The 20827-nt window shown below is 43.8% G+C and overlaps 1 protein-coding gene across 4 annotated transcripts in view; it reads left to right on the forward strand.

The window, feature by feature from the left end:
• The window catches only part of LOC147011164 (forkhead box protein N4-like), a 100964-nt gene that overhangs the window by 32333 nt on the left and 47804 nt on the right, over positions 1 to 20827 (forward strand). For all 4 annotated transcript variants that reach the window (XM_085859524.1, XM_085859522.1, XM_085859525.1 and 1 more), the window contains exons 3-4: positions 8022 to 8158; positions 11223 to 11326. In XM_085859524.1, coding sequence (XP_085715650.1) covers positions 8095 to 8158; positions 11223 to 11326 — 168 coding nt within the window. In that variant the 5' untranslated portion in view covers positions 8022 to 8094. The remainder of the gene's footprint in view (positions 1 to 8021; positions 8159 to 11222; positions 11327 to 20827) is intronic.

The following is a 20827-nucleotide window of genomic DNA, read 5'->3' on the forward strand; positions in this document are numbered from 1 at the left end:
GCATCAGGTTTCTCAAATATGTGTTATTTGTGAATGTCTTCAGCTGTAGAGGAACCTGGGTAGAGTTTGAAGCGGAATAGGGCTTACTTTGTGAAGCTTTTCTTTGTGCTTTATGCAGCTTTCTTTGGCTGGAGGGTCATGGGGGTTAATTTATTTAATCGTAGCCACCTGGAGTAATTGATTTGGTGAGAGCTAATTGGTTATTCCCTCCAATTACAATTGAGAAGACGTGATTTGAGTTTTGACTCTGTGGTGCAGGGAAGTGATTTGACAGTTGGTGTTGTGGGTGATCTTTGGTACTTTGGACTTGGCAAGCATGATGAGGGTCGAACTGAGTGACTTTTGAACTGTGATTTTTGTGATTTTGTGAGTTTTGAGAGAGAAATGAATGACTTTTGTGAAAATAATTTGCTTGTTTGAAGCTGAATAAGCACAAATTTAATGAATTAAGGGGAGTGGGACATAAGGAAGGGGAGAGGTGGGGGTAGGAAGAAGAGGGTGAGTGGGGTGGGGGGGAGGGATGAGTGCAAAGGGAGAGCCAAGGGGTGGGTAGTGGGGAAGATAGGGAGAGAAAGAGGTGTGTGGTGTGTGTGCATGTGCACACACAAGATTATGATAACAGGTTAGGGTTGTGGATCCAGCAGGTCAGCCAGGGCAGCGCTACTGATTGATGACCAGACCGTCCAAAACTGATCAAGATGGTACAACTCTGCTAGGTGGTCAGCGATTCAGAAGCTCGGTTTGGCTAGGTAGTTTGAATGTGGGATCAATGGGGGTTGGGGAGATGAGACGAGGTGGTGGAGATGATGTAGAGGAGGAGGTTGGAAGTATTGTGTGTGCGGGAGACCAAATGGAAAAAAGACGGGGTGTAGTTTGTCGGAGGATGCAAGCTGTTGCACATGGGTGGGGATGGAAAGAGTAATGGGGGGAATAATAGTATTGTAAGAGATCAGCAAGCAGGTGGTGAGAGTGAAAAGATGGGAGGGATCGAGAGTTATGGCATGGGTGATGATACAGAGGCAAATGGTTTGTGTTATGTCGGTATATGGGCCACAAACAGGAAGGACTGGGGGCGGAGTAGCAGGAATTCAGGGACGCACTGGAGAGGACTGTGCAAATGGTTGAACTGGACGTGCTGCTGTGCATTGCCGGGGACCTCAATGTGCATGTGGGAGTAGCGGTACTGACGGGAGAGGAATATTTTGGTAAATTTGGTTCGGCAATGAGGGAAAGAGAGGGTCAAGAGCTGATGGAGTTGATTTTGAGGAATAGGATGGCCATGGTTGGTGCATCTTTCAAAAACGGGAAAGCCACAAGATTACCGATAGGAGTAGACATCATAGAACAGACCTGGGTTTGGTGGTGGTGAGGAAGTGACAGTTGTGGAGGGTTAAGAATTGTAAGGCAGTGTCAGGAGAGAATGTTACCACCCAGCACAAGATTGTGGTGTTTGTTATACGAATGGAGAAAAGGAGGGAGGTTAAGAGCAAGGTTCGGAAGATTATCAGATGGGGAAAGTGTAGGAGAAACGTCGTTGAGTATAAGGAGAGGTTGAAGGCTTGGTATGATAAACTTAACGATGAAGCAGAAGGTTTTAAAGAGGAGTAGAAGAAGTATGGAGAAGGGGTTTAGGGGAATTGCAGAAGTTTTGTGTGGAAGGACATCAAGAAAGGGTGCATCGTCGAATGATAGAAACCAGGTATGATGAACTGAAGAGGTAGCAAAGGCAGTTGGTAAAAATGAGGTTTGGAAGAGGATAGCGAAGATGAAGGAGGCAGGGAGGAAGCTGGATGCAGGGTTGCTGCACCTGCATGGGCAGAAGAAGAAAGCAGTGAGGAATGATACGGAAGAGGAGGTGTACAATAACTTGGAAGAGGATGGTGGGAGAAAGATGATTTTATATATAGGCTCGTGACTGGATGAGGATGATAAGGGCATGAAGGTGGGGGTGGGGGGCGCAGCAGTGATTAAGAATGGTGGCGGAAGGCTAGTGACAGAGAGGGGGAGGCAGTATTGAAGGTGTGGGAAGAGTATTTCGAAGAGCTGTTGAACTGGGATGGAAGCAACGACAAGCTGGAGCTACCGTGTTATGTAGAGAGGAAAGTGGAGTTGGTGGAGATCACAGAAGAGGAAGTACAGATGACATTGAAGAAGGGAAGGGTGCCAGACATTGATGAGGTGTGTACAGAGATGGTAATTGCAGCGGAAGAAGTCGGAGTCAGTTGGACAAAGAGGCTGTTTGAATATATGTATGAGGGGGTTCAATTCTGGAGTCGTGGGAGGACAGGGTTAATTGTGCCAATATGGAAGGGGATGGGTGATGTTCAAGATCCAGGGAAGTGCAGGAGCATTACGCTCCTAAGTTATGTAATGAAGGTGCAAGAGAGGATTCTGGATGGAAGGATAAGGAAGAGGATGGAGATCAGAGAAGAGTAGCAGGGGTTTAGAAAGGGTAGGAGGATGATGGACTGGATGTTCGCACTGAGACAGCTGGTGGAGAAAACGTTGGAGGTGCAATGTGAGGTGGCATTGGGATTTGTGAACCGAGAGAAGACCTATGACACTGCCCCAAGAGAGGTAGTTATGGTGACATTGACATGGATGGGAGTACCAGAAGCAGAAGTTAGGTTGGTGGAAGGAATGTACAATGGAATGAAGGAAAGAGTTTTGGTTGGTTGGTCCTGGGATGTCTGAGGAGTTCAGTGTGAACATTGCTTTGAGGCAGGAAAGCGCTCTCAGCCCACTCTTGTTTATCATGGTGATGGTGATGGTGCTGGTAAGCAGGAAGGTGAGTTTAGGGAGGATGTTACATGTGGACGATCTGGCTGTTGTGGTGGAGAATAGACAGGAGATGTAGGAAGTACTGGGAGAGTGGAAGGAGGCATTTTGGAAGCATGAGCTGATGATGAGTATGGCGAAGACTGATGTGATGTGGGTTGGGCAGCAGACAAAAGAAGTGAATATCAGGTTTGAGGAGAAGGAGATCAGGCAGGGAAATAGGTTTGAGTGTCTGGGAGGAACGGTGATCAGGGATGGTAAGTCTGAGGCAGACTGTGTGGAGGAGGATTCAGGTGGGTGTCAATGTCTGGAAGACGGTGGAGGGAGTAATGGCAGATAGAAAGATGTATTTTTCATATATATATATATATATATATATATATATATATATATATATATATATATATATATATATATATATATATATTGTTACGGGCACCGAGACACCAGTTTGTTACTCTGGGGGTTTAATCCCTGGTTTCCTCGAAAGAGCCAGACCTGGGGGCCACCGCTCACAATTAACGTTGTGGTATGGTGGATTGCTTTAGAACCACGAACGACACCCAGTTAACCACGAGTTCCAGTGTCCACCGTCTAATTATTCCGTTTAACTAGAGGTCACGTGGTTACCTGAATGGCGAGCGCGCCCTCAGCAAAGCACCAATCTTATCTTGATTAGGTCTTAATTAGGGCGGCCGAGCGTTTTAACCGCTGGTGCGTGCCAACTATTATTGGTCAAGTCTGTGGTAATTACGTTCCAGTCTATCTAGGTTCAGAAAATGCTGGATCAATGGAAGAAAAGGACAAGCACGGACAGGTTGGAATGTCAACAAATAATTAACTAATTAATAAAAAGAACTTTCTATTTCCATGAGGTAGAAATAAATAAATTCCAAATGAATTGAAATGAACGCAAGCAAATAAATAATTAATCAGGAAAATTAATCAGAGTGATAGGGAAAGAGACAAGGCAGATGCTTATCGGGGGTTGACTAACTTAACTAAACACAGACAAGGGTACCCAGCAGATCATTCAGGGGGGTGGGGGGGGGAAGAATCGTCTCGCCCATCGAATGAAAACCTCCTGAAATGTGTGTGCGTGTCTTGTCCGTCGCCAGCACCCAACCTTGCCGTGCACCCACTCGCCAACAGCCTTGAAAGCCAGTCGACGTCACCCCCAAGAAACAGGTATGCCAAGGGCAACCGTCTGACTGGAACCGACGAAGCAGCCAGCCGTCTGACTGGCACAGACGAAAGCAGCCTTCTGACTGGCAAACTGTCGACTGACCCAGGCACGCGCCGCTCACTTCCACATGCGCTGCTCACCCCAAATTCACCCGGCCCCATTTGCATACCGTTACCATGACAACCCGTGTTCTCGTTATTATTCCTTGCGGTGTCAAACAGGTCTCGGCGTTTGGGTCGAAACGATCGAAAAAGAGCGGGTCTCAGCGTCTGTGAAAGAAATGTATCAATGTCGCTGGAAAAAGACAGGCGTCGGCATCCGTGAATGAAATGGCATGCATAAATGTGTCTGTCGTAAAGAGAAAAAAACTTCCCATAAGAGAGGGGATCTATTCTTTAGCCTTCTCAATGCATCACATTTAGAATCCCACCAGACATGGGGATGGGTTTATCCTGGACATGCATTTCGGGAAATAACTATCTGAGGACCTGGATGTTGGTATGCATTCGTCAGATCGTATTCTGAAATCCGTAACTATATATATATATATATATATATATATATATATATATATATATATATATATATATATATATATATATATATATATATATATATATATATATATATATATATATCTTCTTTAATGGCTCCAATTATTCCTATATTTTTGGGTCAGCTGCGAGGAGTGGCCCAAGTCTTTCATGAACTCACTTGGCCAGGCCTTACATTTGACTAAAGATCATTTGAGCAGGGATTTGGAATTTAGGTAGGGTGTTAGTGATAACTCATCTCCTCTTCACGAAAGACCACCCACAATCTTTAGCATCCCCCAATGCCCCCAGTACTAGCAGAGGGGTCCACCAGCTTTGTCATTCCTCACCTTGCATGTGAAACACTAGTGCAATATTTTATAGCTGGGTTGACATTCCAACCCAGATTAGACATTTCATAGGTGAGTAAGCATACTTCCAGCCTATCCTGTCAGCCCTATTATCCTATAATGTTATTTGTCTGACATTGTGGGGCAACTTAGCTTTGAGTGGTCTTCTCTCGGTTCAATTCTCAGCCTGACTATAAATTGTCGACCTGGTGCTTCACAAGCAGGATGTTGCATCAGAAAGTGTGCCGTCTGTTGACGAGATGTTTCGAGTCTTTAATGAAGAGTCGGTGAGTTATCGTGGGCACCCTGGATGAATTATCGAGTCGAATGTTACATCTGACCTGCCAGATTGCGAATGATTGGCCAAAACATTTGACATGGCCCAGCCCACAAGAAGGTGGACTTGAAAGTAGAGTTTTAGACCAAAAGAAAAAGTGTAAGGCAGTTTTTGTAACTTGTAGCATCACCAGGCGGAGAACGTGGGAGGACAGTGTCCTCATGCAAAGGGAGATGTCCCTCAAAAGAAAAATTTCAACATCATGATATAGTTCAGTGTAGCAGGACTGACAGAGGATAGCTCTGGGGGAGCATGTTCACCTTTGAGTTATCCAGTCTGCGTTTGATTTCTGGCCTGACTTTAAACTTTTTCACTGATGTTTCACAAGCAGCACAATACACTAACAAATTTAAGATACGGATATACCAAATGTGAATTTCTTTTGTTTGAGTTCGGTATATCGGTAACTGATGTGGGTGACGTCTGGTGTGTTGTTCCAAGAAATCCACCAGATGCTGTCAGGCCTTGCCACTGTTGCTGTGTACGTGTAGTTTCAGTCGACAGTGTGCCAGAGTCAAGGTTCATTTCTGTCTCTTTTTTGGCAATTAACCATATCATGTTTTCACATGCAGTGCCCCCTCCCCCCACCCCCACCCTCTCCTTAACCGAGATTGTAACTGGAGTTGTCTCCACCTTCTTTTAGATGTCACATTGTTGCAAAGCAACGACTTTTGTGCACCTGGGCTGGAACAATTGCTGACTCGGTCACAAAACTTTTCAATCGTACACGGTTGTATCTCCCCGAGTAATCCAATAAAGTCATGAATCGTTCAATTAACATCATTTTTAATTATGCATGGTGTTGGCTTAATGGTTCAGGTGGTGGGCTTGGGATCCGAGGATCCTGGGTTCAAATCCCACTCTGCTGTTGAATTAATACAAGGTAGGATTGACTGTGCCTGTCATCCTTCCGAGGTCGGCAAAATCAGTGCCAGCATGCCGGTATCCTGTGTCGGAGTGGTGACCCGATCAGGAGACTGCTTAGGCAGCACCAACGCTCTGCACAGAGTATGGTCCCAATGGATGTCTTCTTCTTCTTCTTCTCCTTTCGGCTGCTCCCGTTTGGGGTCGCCACAGCGGATCATCCGATCCACATTGTGATTTGGCACATGTTTTACGCCGGATGCCCTTCCTGACGCAACCCTGGTCGCCTCTTACGACACAGGGATATGGTACACCTATTTTAACCGGGGTATACACCGGCCCAGTACACTGGTACTCATTTCGCCGACCTCGGAAGGATGACAGGCTGAGTCAACCCCCTGGTGTATTAATTCAGTGGCCCAACGGGGCTTGAACTCAGGACCTTTTGGATCCCAAGCCGCTGCCCTAACCACTGCGCCAACACACCAGGCTTTATGGTCCCAATGGATGTATGGATGTTGAATTACTCGATGGTAAAAGGATTTAAACTTGTACAGAGTTTGAGTGTCAAACAGGAAAAGTGAAAGCAATATGAGTACCCTTTCCAATACTACCAACCCAGGAAGTTTTGGCACAAAGGGGATTCTGCGAGGTTAAACCGACACCGATTGGACCAATCTCACCAATCACGATGGGTGGATCTAGGGACCAATCACACACAATACATGGATAAATGGACCAATCTGACCAATTATTCACATATCAATGAGACTGGGTGGTGGTTGGGGTGGGGAGGGTGGACTGCAGTTTAAAACAAATTGAAAACTCAGATACAAACAACCGATTGACAAACTTCAGATTTCCTTTTGTCATGAGGATTATGTAACAATAAATCAAGCTGCCATGACAAAAATCAAAATGCGTAAGAAGCCCGCAGGCATGACGGCGTTCGAGATTCCCATTTAGTACGAGTCTCATGCTCGATGCACCATGCCCGAAAATCCTTTGGCTTTGGAAATATGCACCTTTTACAGAAATTTAAAGGGAGGGGGTAGAGAGTTGTTTGGTCTTCACAACACCCCCACCCCCCCTCCTCCCCCCTCCCCCGACACACACAAACACACCACAATCCCTGTAGAATTAGGACCTGCGTGTAAAAACTCAGTTTGCTGGTCTGCAAGTAAGTTGTTGCGTCACATCATATATTGTCCTTGTAGAACTGTGAATAAGTCGGTTACCCATTTGCTTGCACTTGCCTGGTAGTTTTGAACGACTCTGTGGTACATGTCAAAAAAAAGTAGGCCAGAATACAAATTCCTACCCTGAGTACCACAGGGAGGGCAATCAAAAATTATCTGGTGTTGATCCCTGCGGTGAAACCAACAGCTTTGGCAGTGCTGGGATCCCTGGAGGAGGACGGTATTTGATGACCATGAAACTAAATCTTAATTGTATTTTTGCTTTCATGTAAATGATTGGCTCAACTTATTTATCATTCTTGTTCATTTCATCAGGCACAACCAGATATTCCCCTTTGTGCACCATTCACTGTCTGGGAAAGGCTGGTAGTATGGCCTGGAGGTACGCACACTCACCTCTCGGCTATCTCGGCTCAGTTCAGATCTTGGCCCAGCTCAAAACTGCCATCCTGGTGTTTCACGAGCAATGCGATTCATAAATGTGTGTGTGCCGTCCTTCGGATGGACGTCGAACTGGGCGTTCCATCTGCCGGCATTATGGACATTAAATATCCCCCGTGTCATTCGCAAAGTGTAGCTGAGTCGTCACAAGCACCCTGAACAAATTAAAAAAATTCTTGCCCTAACCTATGGAGGGCAATTGCATCAGCGGCATAGCCGCACACTCTGCCATTGATGCTACCCCACAGCCTTGCGCTACAAACGAAAGAATAAGACTGTCTGGGAAACATTTCCTATGGTTTCAATGTGTCATGCAATGTTTTCACTTCACAGGGCTGATGTTCTGGAGCTCATCCCTCCAGAGAGTGGACCTTCTCCCTTTACGGAAGAGCTGCAGTGGCTTTGCATGCCCAGCGGCCCTGCAGACAATCCAGCATACCAGCTGGAAACACCTGCGGAAGAACACTCGAGTGAGTTGCCTCTGAGATGCAGGGCCGGCTGCTATGATCTATTGTCTGACATCATCAAATGATTCATTTTATGTTCTTTTTTTTTTAAAACTGTATTATCGTAGGGCAGACATAATGTAAGATTAGGAAGAATTGTGTCACCAAATTTATACTGTAGTTTACACCCCTTTGAAAGTTTATTCGCACTGCTACATGCCATATCGATAAAGAACACACCAAATTTCGGCACACACGTACACTGTCAGGCGAAACAGCACCGTCCTTATGTGTGATGTAAAAACAAATAACCATCACAACACGCGAGCCCAGTTCAGACTGAGAATTTTGTCTGCCGAGGGATTACGACGAGCCACAAGGAGACATTAGAACGAATTAAGAAAATAAACACTTTATCTGAACATCCATTATGGGACTGAAACGCCCCAGTAATTTTTTTTCTTCCATGAACATTACTTCAATTTGGGGGTACTTGTGGGTCTTTATTTTATTTTTTTTAAATAATTTTCTTTGTAATGGGAGATAATTTCAGTAATGTTCCCGTCAAATGATCTTCATGAATCAAATGCTTTAAAAATAATCATTCTCCAAGCTCAAAACCAAGATCTCTTAATCGGTCGGTTCGCCTCGGCGAAGCGATCGACCAAACGGGGTCTTTCTGTGAGCCCGCCGCACTTGAGCGTGCACCCGGGATGGCGAAGAGGAGAGCGTACTTTAACTTGGGACGGTTAAACGGAAGGCAAGCACCAAATTTGTCACCAAAGCACAGCTGTTGTTTCATGGGCAACTACAAATTATTCTGAGCCCTGGCTTAGAATAATTGGCTGTTTTGCAAGGAGAGGAATTGTTCACATGCAAATTGCTCACAGTAAATCGTGTAAATCGCCTCCTGTCATGTACACAAAGTACTGCTGTGTGTGTGTGTGTGTGTGTGTGTGTGTGTGTGTGTGTGTGTGTGTGTGTGTGTGTGTGTGTGTGTGTGTGTGTGTGTGTGTGTGTGTGTGTGTGTGTGTGTGTGTATGCATGCATGCCCGCTATGCTGTGCAAGGTTGGTCATGATATCCATACATTTACGCAGACAAAGATTGAAGATAATGTTAACGTCACAGCACGATGCGGCGCCGCTCATATTCCGCTTCTCGCTTATTCTGGTAAATGAATCTCTGATTGTGCCTGAAATTTCGTTTCATCTCTCGTGCTGAGAAGTTAAAAAAAAATAAAAAATAATTCCACTTTTAATCCCAGCTGCAAAGGTAGAGATGGACGCACAGACAGAGACAGAGAGAGAGAGACAGAGAGAGAGAGACAGAGAGAGAGAGACAGAGAGAGAGAGACAGAGAGAGAGAGACAGAGAGAGAGAGACAGAGAGAGAGAGACAGAGAGAGAGACAGAGAGAGAGACAGACAGAGACACGCACACAGAGAGAGACAGACAGAGACACGCACACAGAGAGAGACAGACAGAGACACGCACACAGAGAGAGACAGACAGAGACACGCACACAGAGAGAGACAGACAGAGACACGCACACAGAGAGAGACAGACAGAGACACGCACACAGAGAGAGACAGACAGAGACACGCACACAGAGAGAGACAGACAGAGACACGCACACAGAGAGACAGACAGAGACACGCACACAGAGACAGAGAGAGAGAGACGCACACAGAGACAGAGAGAGAGAGACGCACACAGAGACAGAGAGAGAGAGACGCACACAGAGACAGAGAGAGAGAGACGCACACAGAGACAGAGAGAGAGAGACGCACACAGAGACAGAGACGCACACAGAGACAGAGAGAGAGAGAGACGCACACAGAGACAGAGAGACCCACAGACACAGAGAGAGAGACAGAAAAAATATTTATTGTGGGTTATAGTCACCTAATGGGTCAGCAATTTGGAGGGATAAAAATGCACAAGCTGCAAATTAACTCCACAGGGCCAGGTTTTCTCATTCTCACCTGCTTTTAATACATACATTTATAACCCGCACCACTCGTTAATTCAAAACCGTGAGCGCGGAACTATGAGCATAAACCCTTATCTTCATTTTTCAAAGTCCGTGTTCTGCAGTTAATAAATTACAATTAAGCAGAAAAGAACAACACGAGGACAAACCAAACTTTTCAGTATTGCACTATCATTATAATTGTAATTCTCAGTAGTACCAAAAATGACTTTTCCAGTTGAAGCTGCCCCGATAATAGGAAAATGCATTGAGAGTCCCGTGGTCAACTGGTTTGACCTCCAAGTCCGAGTTGATGATGTTCCGATTTAAGTACGATTCCCGTTTCATCGTCGGTGAGTCGTGGTAAGCATTCCTGATTACATTTTGGGAAACAAGTTTGATATTTTTGGAATCCATCATTTTTTTTTTTCTCATCTCTCTGCCTGATTGGTGTCACTTCATGCATCCCCATGGAGTTCCTCGAATGATGTACTTTTACCTGATGGTTTGATGTTCCGTACGACCTTAATCTTCCCGTGGACCTCTTTTGCTCTTCCTCACTGTTGCCTTTTGACTTGCGATGAAGCGGACCTCATTTCTATTCTCCGTTGGGCTATCGCTAGGCATTGTGGAATAATAATTATATGTTTACCAAAGGCTTTTTTTGAAGAATTTACACTCGATGAAACTTGTAAACCGATAGTACATTTCACTGGCGGAAGAGGAAAGCATATATTGAAAGACAAAAGACCTCGAGGTTCATTGATGTAATTTTCTGGAGATTGCAAAAGTTCTGAAGCGCATTCTATTTCATGTTCCTTTGTACAAAGAAAAAGTTGTGGAATGGAGCATCCTTTTATGGGTAAAGTAAATGAAGAACACCTGGCCATCATCACCTCCACCATCATTAAAATAACAAGAAATCATCATGAGCCTTTGTATTGCATTTCAAAGTGAACAAAGTTGGGGGATAATGGGGGTGGGAGGTGGGGGGGGGAATGGTATTGGCCACCCAGATATAGAGCGTGAGATCAAGGAGGTTGGTTTTATTTCCAAAATGAAGTTCCTCTCTCGCATGATTTCACAATTCCTCTTGTGATCTTGAACTGTTTACAGGCCTGCAGAGCTGTCCTGCATCTCCAGCTGAGACCCGGTGTGCTGGGGGCACTGAGGGTCATTCTGATAATTTAAGCCAGCACAGCCTTTCCCCACTGCCAATGGTAAGGTTCATCTTCATCTCTGCACTTCTTTGTAAGCATTATTATAAATCTCCTCCTTCATCTGTTATTTGTGAAAATGTATTTGCATTCATTATTGTTTGAACACACAAACACACAAACACACAAACACACAAACACACAAACACACAAACACACAAACACACAAACACACAAACACACAAACACACAAACACACAAACACACACACGGAACAAAACGGAGGTGGATACTTTGAGACCTGGTAGGTCTCTGTTCCATCTCCTGAAACCTACCACATGTGAAGGTAACAGGCAACAAGAGCAACTTTCATACATACACATTTACACACACCTATCTAATATATAAAGCTCTTTCTAACCACTGACTGACCGACTCACTAATTCACTTACTGATATTAAAGATCAGTACCTTCCAGGTGACATAGAAAGCTGAAATTTTGCGTGCTGATGGACATCGAAGCAGGTACACTGGTAAAAATCACATGATTGTCAGACAACATCAATAAATGAAAAAAAAATGCAGGTGAGCGACCTGAGACAATGGGGAAGCACAGTTCATATGCTCACACTTGTGTAAGCATACCCCGCTAGTATTGTTATGAATTTGGAAGCTTACTGCACACAACAGCCAGAGTCCTCATAGCTCAGCTATATCGGCAAGTGTGTGTTTCTAGTTAGAATCCATCCGCTGTGTCTAACGCGAATTTTGTATGTGCACTGTGGGTTATTTTATGGATTGGATTTTTACATTTTGCATCACCTACAACAACAACACTCTGCTCTTGGTATTCTCCACACTCTCACTGGTATGCGGGCGTGTCTGGAATTCCATGCCCCAGGCGGTGTGCGTTTCGGTATGGATTTCGCACCGTATATGGTCACAAAGCGTTTCGCTTCAGCTGCGTGCCAAATAAGGGTATGCGTCGTTTTCCGCCCAATGGGCGACGAGCAGACCAGAGTCGGGGCGGTCCTTGGCAGGAAGGCGGAGCCGCGACATGCCTTCCACCCAAATGGGAGCAGGTCACGGGAGCGGATGGGCTCCAAAAGAAAAGCGACAAAGGCGCATCCAGTCTGCTCGAGTGCGCGTCCAGTCTGCTCGAGTGTGCGTCCAGTCTTCTTGAGTGCGCATCTCTGTCCGAGTCTGCGGCCGACTACATCGCGCAAATCCGAGGCATCTCGTCTGGCGCATTGCTGCCGGCGGTCAACCATCTCAACTCAGGAGATCATCTCGTGTTGCCTGCCTGCGAGCCGGAGGAGCGTGCCAATGCCTGACGCCACCCTCCGTACCTGGTGCTTGGAGCGGCCTCGTGTTGCGGGTTCAAGTCCCGTTACCCCAAGATTGTCAAGAACCACATGAGGTGGACAGGTCCAAGCTGGCTTCTCTTCCCTCAGCCCGTTTTCTCACTGAGCTGACGAGGTCCATCTCTTTCTGGGCATTTGTGTGTGCGTGTGTGTGTGTCCTTTGGCCCTATCTCAAAGTAACAACTCTGTAAGTGCTTTCTTTGCTCATTGTGCATTGCATTTCTTATAGTCGTGATACCTCTGCTCTTTGTGTGTTCTCTTCCCCCTATTGTAAAATAAATACCCCTATTGTTGAATGTACCAACTTGTTTCTGTGCTTCTTTCATTGGCTTAGCACGGTGTGTGTTGGGAAATTGAGAGACGGTAAATTGTGTATTTGGACCGACGGGTCTTGATGACCATCCGCTTGGGTTACGCACGGTTCGAGCACGGTAACGGCTCGTCCCGCTCTAGTTCCGTTGAGGGTGTGAATTCCCGGTAGTCTTGCCACGTGGGTTTTTAGGTATATTGAAGTTTGGCAATTAACCCTATCCCACGCGGTCGAATTGTTGGCGATTCACAGTCCTGTAAGGGACCCGTGCCTTTCGGAGTTCTCCAAGAAGGACGATCTAGATTCCGGGTGTTCGGTGGAGCCGACTCTACTGTTACACCTAGCGGCCGTGCTCGCCGCCGACACAAGGCCCCACAACAATATATCGTGTATAATGAAGCTCTTTCGAAACACTGATTCACTGACTGATGTTAAAGATCGATACCTTCCGGGTGACGTAGAAAGCTGAAATTTTGAGACTCGATGGACACCGAAGCCGGTACACCAGCAAAAATCACAGAACCAGCGAAAAGCATCCGTAAATGAAAATATAAATAAATGAAAGATCAAATAGAGGTAATTGACCTGAGACAATGGGGAAGCATGGTTCGTATGCTTAGACATAGTCCACTGCGTAAGCACACACACACACACACACACACACACACACACACACACACACACACACACACACACACACACACACACACACACGTCGTGGGTTTGAGCGGTTGGGTTAATCCTCTGACCCAATTGTGGGGACGGGCGGTTAACACCAACCAGCCCAGATTGTCGAGCAGTTTTCCTTAGAAGGCAGACACGTGATCCTCAGAGATCATCGCCCGCACGGGAGGGCATTGGCGGCACTGGCGAAGCGATGGAGGCACAGATGGATGCACAGCACAAGAGGTTGAACTCGAACCCCACGACAAATACACGAACACACCAACTTAAAATAAACACGGGTATAATGAAAACAGACAGATAGTTACAAGGGACAATAATTCACAATGTAATAATATGTGAGTTAAACAAAGCTGAAAGTCGAGGCGCCTCAACACACAGACTTAAATACAGAAAAGGGGAAAACAAAACAAAATAAAATCCTCCCTTTATTCTGGCACTGAGCTTGGTCCAGAAATGGTCTCTGTGGAACAATGGAATCGAGGCGCTTCGTCCTGCACGGGTAGACGTGCTCAAAATAGCACCGAGTCGCTCTCTCGCAGTGGAATGATGTACGTGAGGCGATATTCAACGCCAAGGCTCCAGAGACCACCGTGCAACTTCCTCGTTGATCGCACTTGCTGATATGCTCTCTGCAGAATGGTTCTGCTCCCTTCGGTGACTTATACGAGGCTTCGAGGTCCATCTCTCTCGATTTAGCCAAAAGTCAATGATCAGTGTCTTGCTCCACCACGCGAACCAATTCAGAGCACGACATGAGAATCACTCAGCCATTTCATCGTGCTGAGAGGAGAGCAAAGCAAGATCCTCTGCTCCAGCCACGTTCATCTCACGGCTACGACTGCACCCTCACCCTTCTTCCATCTCTGAGCATGGCTTGCTCGCACGAAACCCGGGAAGGCGGGGCCTCTGCCTGCTCAGCACGCCTGGCTCGCTTGTTATTATAAAAATGCAACTCCTTCATGGCTGGCTTGTAAATGCAAAAACGTAGGAATATGTCATTGGAGGAAATCACATCCTGGGGAACTTGGCCTTAATCCCTATCTAATTAACACCGCACCCCCCCTCCCCCGCGTGTTGCCAAGTAACACTTAAGCTCAGTTTCCCGACTTAATTTACACTGAGATGTCTCCTCCACATTCATGGATCAAACAACTCGATACAATCCTATCTTTCTGATGAAATTCCTCCATCTACCACACACATACACACACACACACACACACACACACACACACACACACACACACACACACACACACACACACACATACACACACACACACACACATACACACACACACATACACACACTCACACACACACACACACACACACACACACACACACACACACACACACACACACACACACACACACACACACACACACACACACTGCTGGAATTATAGATAGATGTGTGTGTGTGTATATATATATATATATATATATATATATATATATATATATATATATATATATATATATATATATATATATATATATATATATATATATATATACATATTATATTATATGAATATCAATGTATTATATGCATAATATATATATATATATATATATATATATATATATATATATATATATATATATATATATATATATATACATACATATACATGTATGTGTGTGTATAAACTATATATATATATATATATATATATATATATATATATATATATATATATATATATATATATATGTGTGTTTATGTAAGTTTGTGTGTGTATATATATATATAATGTATATGTATTGCGCATAAGCTCAAAATGTAATTGGATGTTATCTTCGAGCTTGTGCACCTATCCTTCGTCATGCTACTGTCTACACTCTCTTCTGCTGTCATCGGCTTCATGGCGACTTTCACTTTTGCCATCAATGGATTTGAACTCCCCCTCCCTGAGTGGATTGAGATGGTGTTTTAAAGCAAAATCAGTCCGATTCACCTGCCCAACACTGCCTTCTTTCTGTTCCAAAGTTATTTTGTTGTTGTTGGTGTTCCAGCTGTATTGTTGTGATCTTGTGGTGTATATCCAGAAGCTAAGTGCATGCATTTTTACTTTCTGTTTATTAGTGAGCTTTCTTTCACATGTCTATACATGTATAAAGATGAATTATGTATCAGCCAATCATGCAATCACTCCTTGACGTAATCAGGTGATTCATACCTCATCGGAAAGGTCTTTGATATGGGAGTGACTTGGGCATATTTCTGTGTGTGCAATTTCATTAGGTTTCAGCTCATTGAATTTAATTTTATTAACTCTTCAACCCCTCTCAGGGGAATGAGAGTAAATAAACATATACATACACGCATACACATACAGCGCACGTGGGTATTAGCAATACGTTGAACAATCTTCCATCTGAAAATAAAATGTGGACATTATCCGCCTTTCACCAATGCCACCCACGGTCGGCGGACAATGCTAGGTGTGCCAATTTGTTCGGATGAGCTTTGCTCATTTTCCCAGAAGTACTTGTATTGAATCATTTATTCAAAGCAATCTTATAAAATCCGTTTCTTAGCAGGTCACCTCCCTCATGTCATTCATGAGACCAATTTCACCACGTTTTATTTGGGTTTGGAACAACAGAATTAAATCCACAGCATTTCGTCGTCGTTGTCTTTGTCTTTTTGTTTTCCTCTTCTTTCTCTTCCCAATATTCTTCTTCTAACAATCGTGTTATCTTTTAATCTTGCTTTATCTTTTCTGTTTCTTCCTCCACTTCTTATTTGTCGTCATTTTCAGAACTGTCGGTTCCCGGTATCCGCAGGGGAAACATTCCTGCAAAATGCCGTGAATGCCGGGGCATTTTATTTATTTATTATTATTATTATTATTATTTTACCACTGTCTCAGCTTGTGAACGAGCAATTACACAGAACAAATCAGGACACAACATCAAGGGAACAGCAAGAGAAAGGGGGAAAAAACCAACAGCAGGATGGAGGAATAAAGTAGACGGTGGAGATGGATAAACGAGAGATGTAGATAACGATGAGAGGTAAGGGTAGACAACATGGATACATAAGCAAAATTGTGTTTGACCAGTTTGTGATTATGTCAAGTTCTGAGGGGAGAGGCTGCTGCCTGTCAGAAGGATGAGGGATGTCACGGCAGAGAGTGGAGTCGTCAGCAAAGGGATAAAAAGGATTTTCCAGAGATTCGGAGAGATCATTGATAAAGATTAGGAATAAGACTGGACCCAGAACACTGCATTGTGGTACTCCAGCCTTGATAGGGTTCCGTTGAAAGTCAGGCGTTGTCTCCAAGAGTAGAGGAAGTCAGTCATCCAAGAGTGGAGGTGACTTTGGATTCCATTGGCAAACAGTTTGGAGAGTAACACAGGATGTCAAACTGCATCAAAAGCACGAGATATCTTCAGAAAGATGGCCCTGATCTCATGTCTGACATTGAGGGCCTCCACCATTGTTGGGAGAGTAGAAGCAGCAAGTCCAAGATAGAGTGGCCAGGTCTGAATCGGAATCGATCTGAGATGAGGCTGTTGAAGAAAATCATTATTTTATGTCAACTGTGATGATGGATTGATTCCATGACCTCGCTGATGATTGGAAGTACAGGAAGCTATTTGGGCTGCAATTAAGGGGATCTGTTTTTGCACATATATATATATATATATATATATATATATATATATATATATATATATATATATATATATATATATATATATATATATATATATATATGTGATTCTGTGATGTTGGCTGATTTCCAATTTCCCAGGTGGATATAGGAGACCAGTCCTGAAGTGTATTAAAAAAGAACTGCGAATACGCGAAGTTCGAATGTAGAAGCAGGTCACGCTTTATGACCCGCTAATAGCGGGGTCCGAGAGTATTTCTGAAGAAGCAGTCTGTGATAATGCAAGCCAGTCGTAAAGAAAAATGAGTCGAATGATTTGTAATCGTACTTTTAATTTGCAACAACTATTAAGCATGAGAGCTGATTGTCAACAACATGTCAGTCCAGCACAAATCCTACTACAGTATAAGTTTGCAATTGGTCACTGGCATTGACACCAATACAAATTTTTATTATGGATCCGAGGCATTTAAAAGCTACCTCTTTCCATTTTTTTATGGACAGAAGACGCCATTTGCATTCCCCCCCCTCCAACCTCTCCATCCTTACCCCGTTTAGAACCCTGTGTGGGCCCGGACAACTTGCTAGTGATACTAACTAGCAGAAGCCCATGGTAAGAATACCACAAAAGAAAAAAAAAAGGAAGTCGTTTGTTCTTGCGCTGGTTGAAAAAGCTCAACAATCAGAGGTTATACAAAGATTGTCATGAGTTGTCATTGTATGCATCTGACGCTTAAGAGAAAATATGAGAGTAAATTGAGTTAACTTATTGATTGATTCAAAACATTTGATTGGTTAAATCTCAGTTCTAAAGGTGGCACACTGTCTGCAATTGATATGCGTGAAGATGCAATCTCTTGTGTACAAGTTTGTTTTTTATATTGTAATTTTCCCATCGGTTTGGATGAATTTGAAACAATTTTTACTTGATTCTTTTTTTCTCTCTGAGAATTTCCGTGTTTTTGGGGGAGGGGCGTAGTGAGTGCGGAGGCAGATGGACGGCATTAGCCTATTATGTATACCCGGCAGGGACCTACGGAACATCCACACTTTGTGAAATGTGACTTCAAGACCTTAACTGCACCCCCCCTCCAAAACTCTAAGACTTCAACCTCCACCCCTCAACCCCAACTCCTCAACCTCCCCCCTCCCAACCCGAAGGCGTCAATCGACTCCACACGTCAATCCACACACATATATATTTGTTACGGTTGTGGGGGTAGATGGAGGAATTTCATCGGAAAGTTACGATTGTATGGAGTTGTTTGGTCCGTGGACATGTAGGAGACATATCAATGTAAATTAAGTGGGGAAACTGTGAGCTTAAGTGTTACTTGTCACCACATGGGTGGTGGTGCTGTGTTTATTAGTTAGGGATTAAGGCCAATTTCCCCCAGTATGTAATTGCCCCCTGCAACCTCTTCCTAGGTTTTTGCATTTTCAAGCCAGCCATGAAATTGCATTCTTATAACAACAAGAAGAACAATAATCACAATGCCGCACGTCCAAGCAGGCAAGAAACCCCACCTTTCCAGCTTTTTCGCAGCAAGTCACGCCCCCGAGGCTTATGATTGGTGAGTGTAACGTGAAGGATGGAGGAGGGGGGTGGCATGATCGAAGAGGGGACAGGTGTGAGAGGACACAGTTGGTGGAGGAATGTGGCTGAGAAAAAGGATCTCGTTTTTGCTCTCCTCTCGGCATGACAAAATGGCTACACGGTTCTTGTCTGTGCTGGTGAATTTGCAGCATGCTGGGCAAGACACTAGCCATTCCTGTTCGACTGAGCCGTGAAGTGTGTACGTTTCTGAGGATGGAAGTGGTCTTATCACGGGGCCTAAGAAATCGTCTCGTCATGTGGTCGAGGAGGAAAGTGGACAGTCGTTGTGAGCAGACCTCTTGTAAGAGAGGAACATTCAGCATATTCGTTCATGAGAAGAAGCCGCATGGCTGTTGGTGAGCCCGGATGTTGAATACCACCTGACGAATTACCTCACGAACATTTTCCCACCCAGAGAGCGGCTCGGCGCCATTTTGGGCACGTCTTCCTGCACAGGATGCCGCGGTCCGATCGCCAAGTTCATAAAAGACCATCTCTGGACAAAGCTGTGTGCCAGAATAAAGGGAGGATTTTCTTTTCTTTTATTTTGTTTTTCCTTTTCTGTATTAAAGTCTGTCTGTAAAGGCACCTCGACTTTAGACTTTAATTTACTTCACGTTTTATTTTTACATTTTGAGTTATTACTATTGTAAATATTTGATGTATTTTTCATTAAGCATCCGTGTTTATTTTAAGTTGCTTGTGTCATCTATTTGTCGAGGGTTCGAGATAAACCTCTTGTGCTGCGCTTCCATTGTGTACGTGAATTTGCCGCCCATGCCTCTCCCACACTTGCCATGATCTCCGAGGTTCACATGTTCGCCCCTAAAGAAAACTGCTTGGAAATCCGGCCTGGTCGTTGTTAACTGCCCGTCTATGACAATTGGATCAGGGGAATTAACCTAATCGCCACGGCCATGACAATACATATGCAGTGTCTAGTCACATCGCTAAACTATTCCGCCCAGCTTTTGTTAAATCGTACGAAACTTCCGGTCTGCACCTAACGCTCCCATGTATCTGTTCGAAGGGATTCTTTTAAATATTTTGAATTATTATTATTTTATTTTTTTCATTTTTGGAATTTCTTTTTTCAACTTAAATCGTCAACTTCAATTGCTTATAAAAATGTCATATCACTAATATTACAAATAAATTTGTGCAAAAAAATGTTTGCATGATGATTGGTGTCAATCGGTGATCTCCACTATTTTTTGAGAGGGCCACTTTTGCCGATAAGACATCAGTGTAAGAACTGCCATACCACCAACAGGACTCTGTTATGGCTGATATTAGGCTCCGCCCCCACTTACTCTTCTTTGTTGTGGTTACCTGGGCTGCAAGCATGTAATTGTTTGTATACTGCCATCTCCTGACGTTGTTATATTACTTTTATGCTTCGCGTTAGAACACTCATTTTAAACCATTGGGTCATTTTGATAGCATTGATGGTGGATGATGATGGGGCGTTTTTACATTTGTGTATTATCAGCCACATGTCAGGGGGCACACTTTAGGCCACCAGGGGATACCAGTGGCTCACGGGCCGTGCAATGAAAGACATAGGTGTAAATCATGACAACACAGCAACTCACGTGCAGTCATTAGTCTCAATTAAAACGAGCCTGTGTCTCCAGTGACGTGTGGTGAGGCGAGCATAATGAGCTAATCCACGCATATATATATATATATATAAATATATATATATATATAAATATATATATATATATATATATATTTATATATATATATATATATATATATATATATATATATATATATATATATATATATATATATATATAAATGTTTTTTTATATATATATATATATATATATATATATATATATATATATAAATGTTTTTATATATATATGTATATGAGGTGTTCAAAAAGTATCCGACCTTTGTTTATAAAAAATACTCGTATCCAGATACAACAAACTAATCTCCCCTTGGGCTGCCATACACTTCTCC

Source organism: Eptatretus burgeri, chromosome 16, assembly GCF_056783735.1.
Source record: "Eptatretus burgeri isolate ZD-2024b chromosome 16, Ebu_testis_v1, whole genome shotgun sequence".
NCBI lineage: Eukaryota > Metazoa > Chordata > Myxini > Myxiniformes > Myxinidae > Eptatretus > Eptatretus burgeri.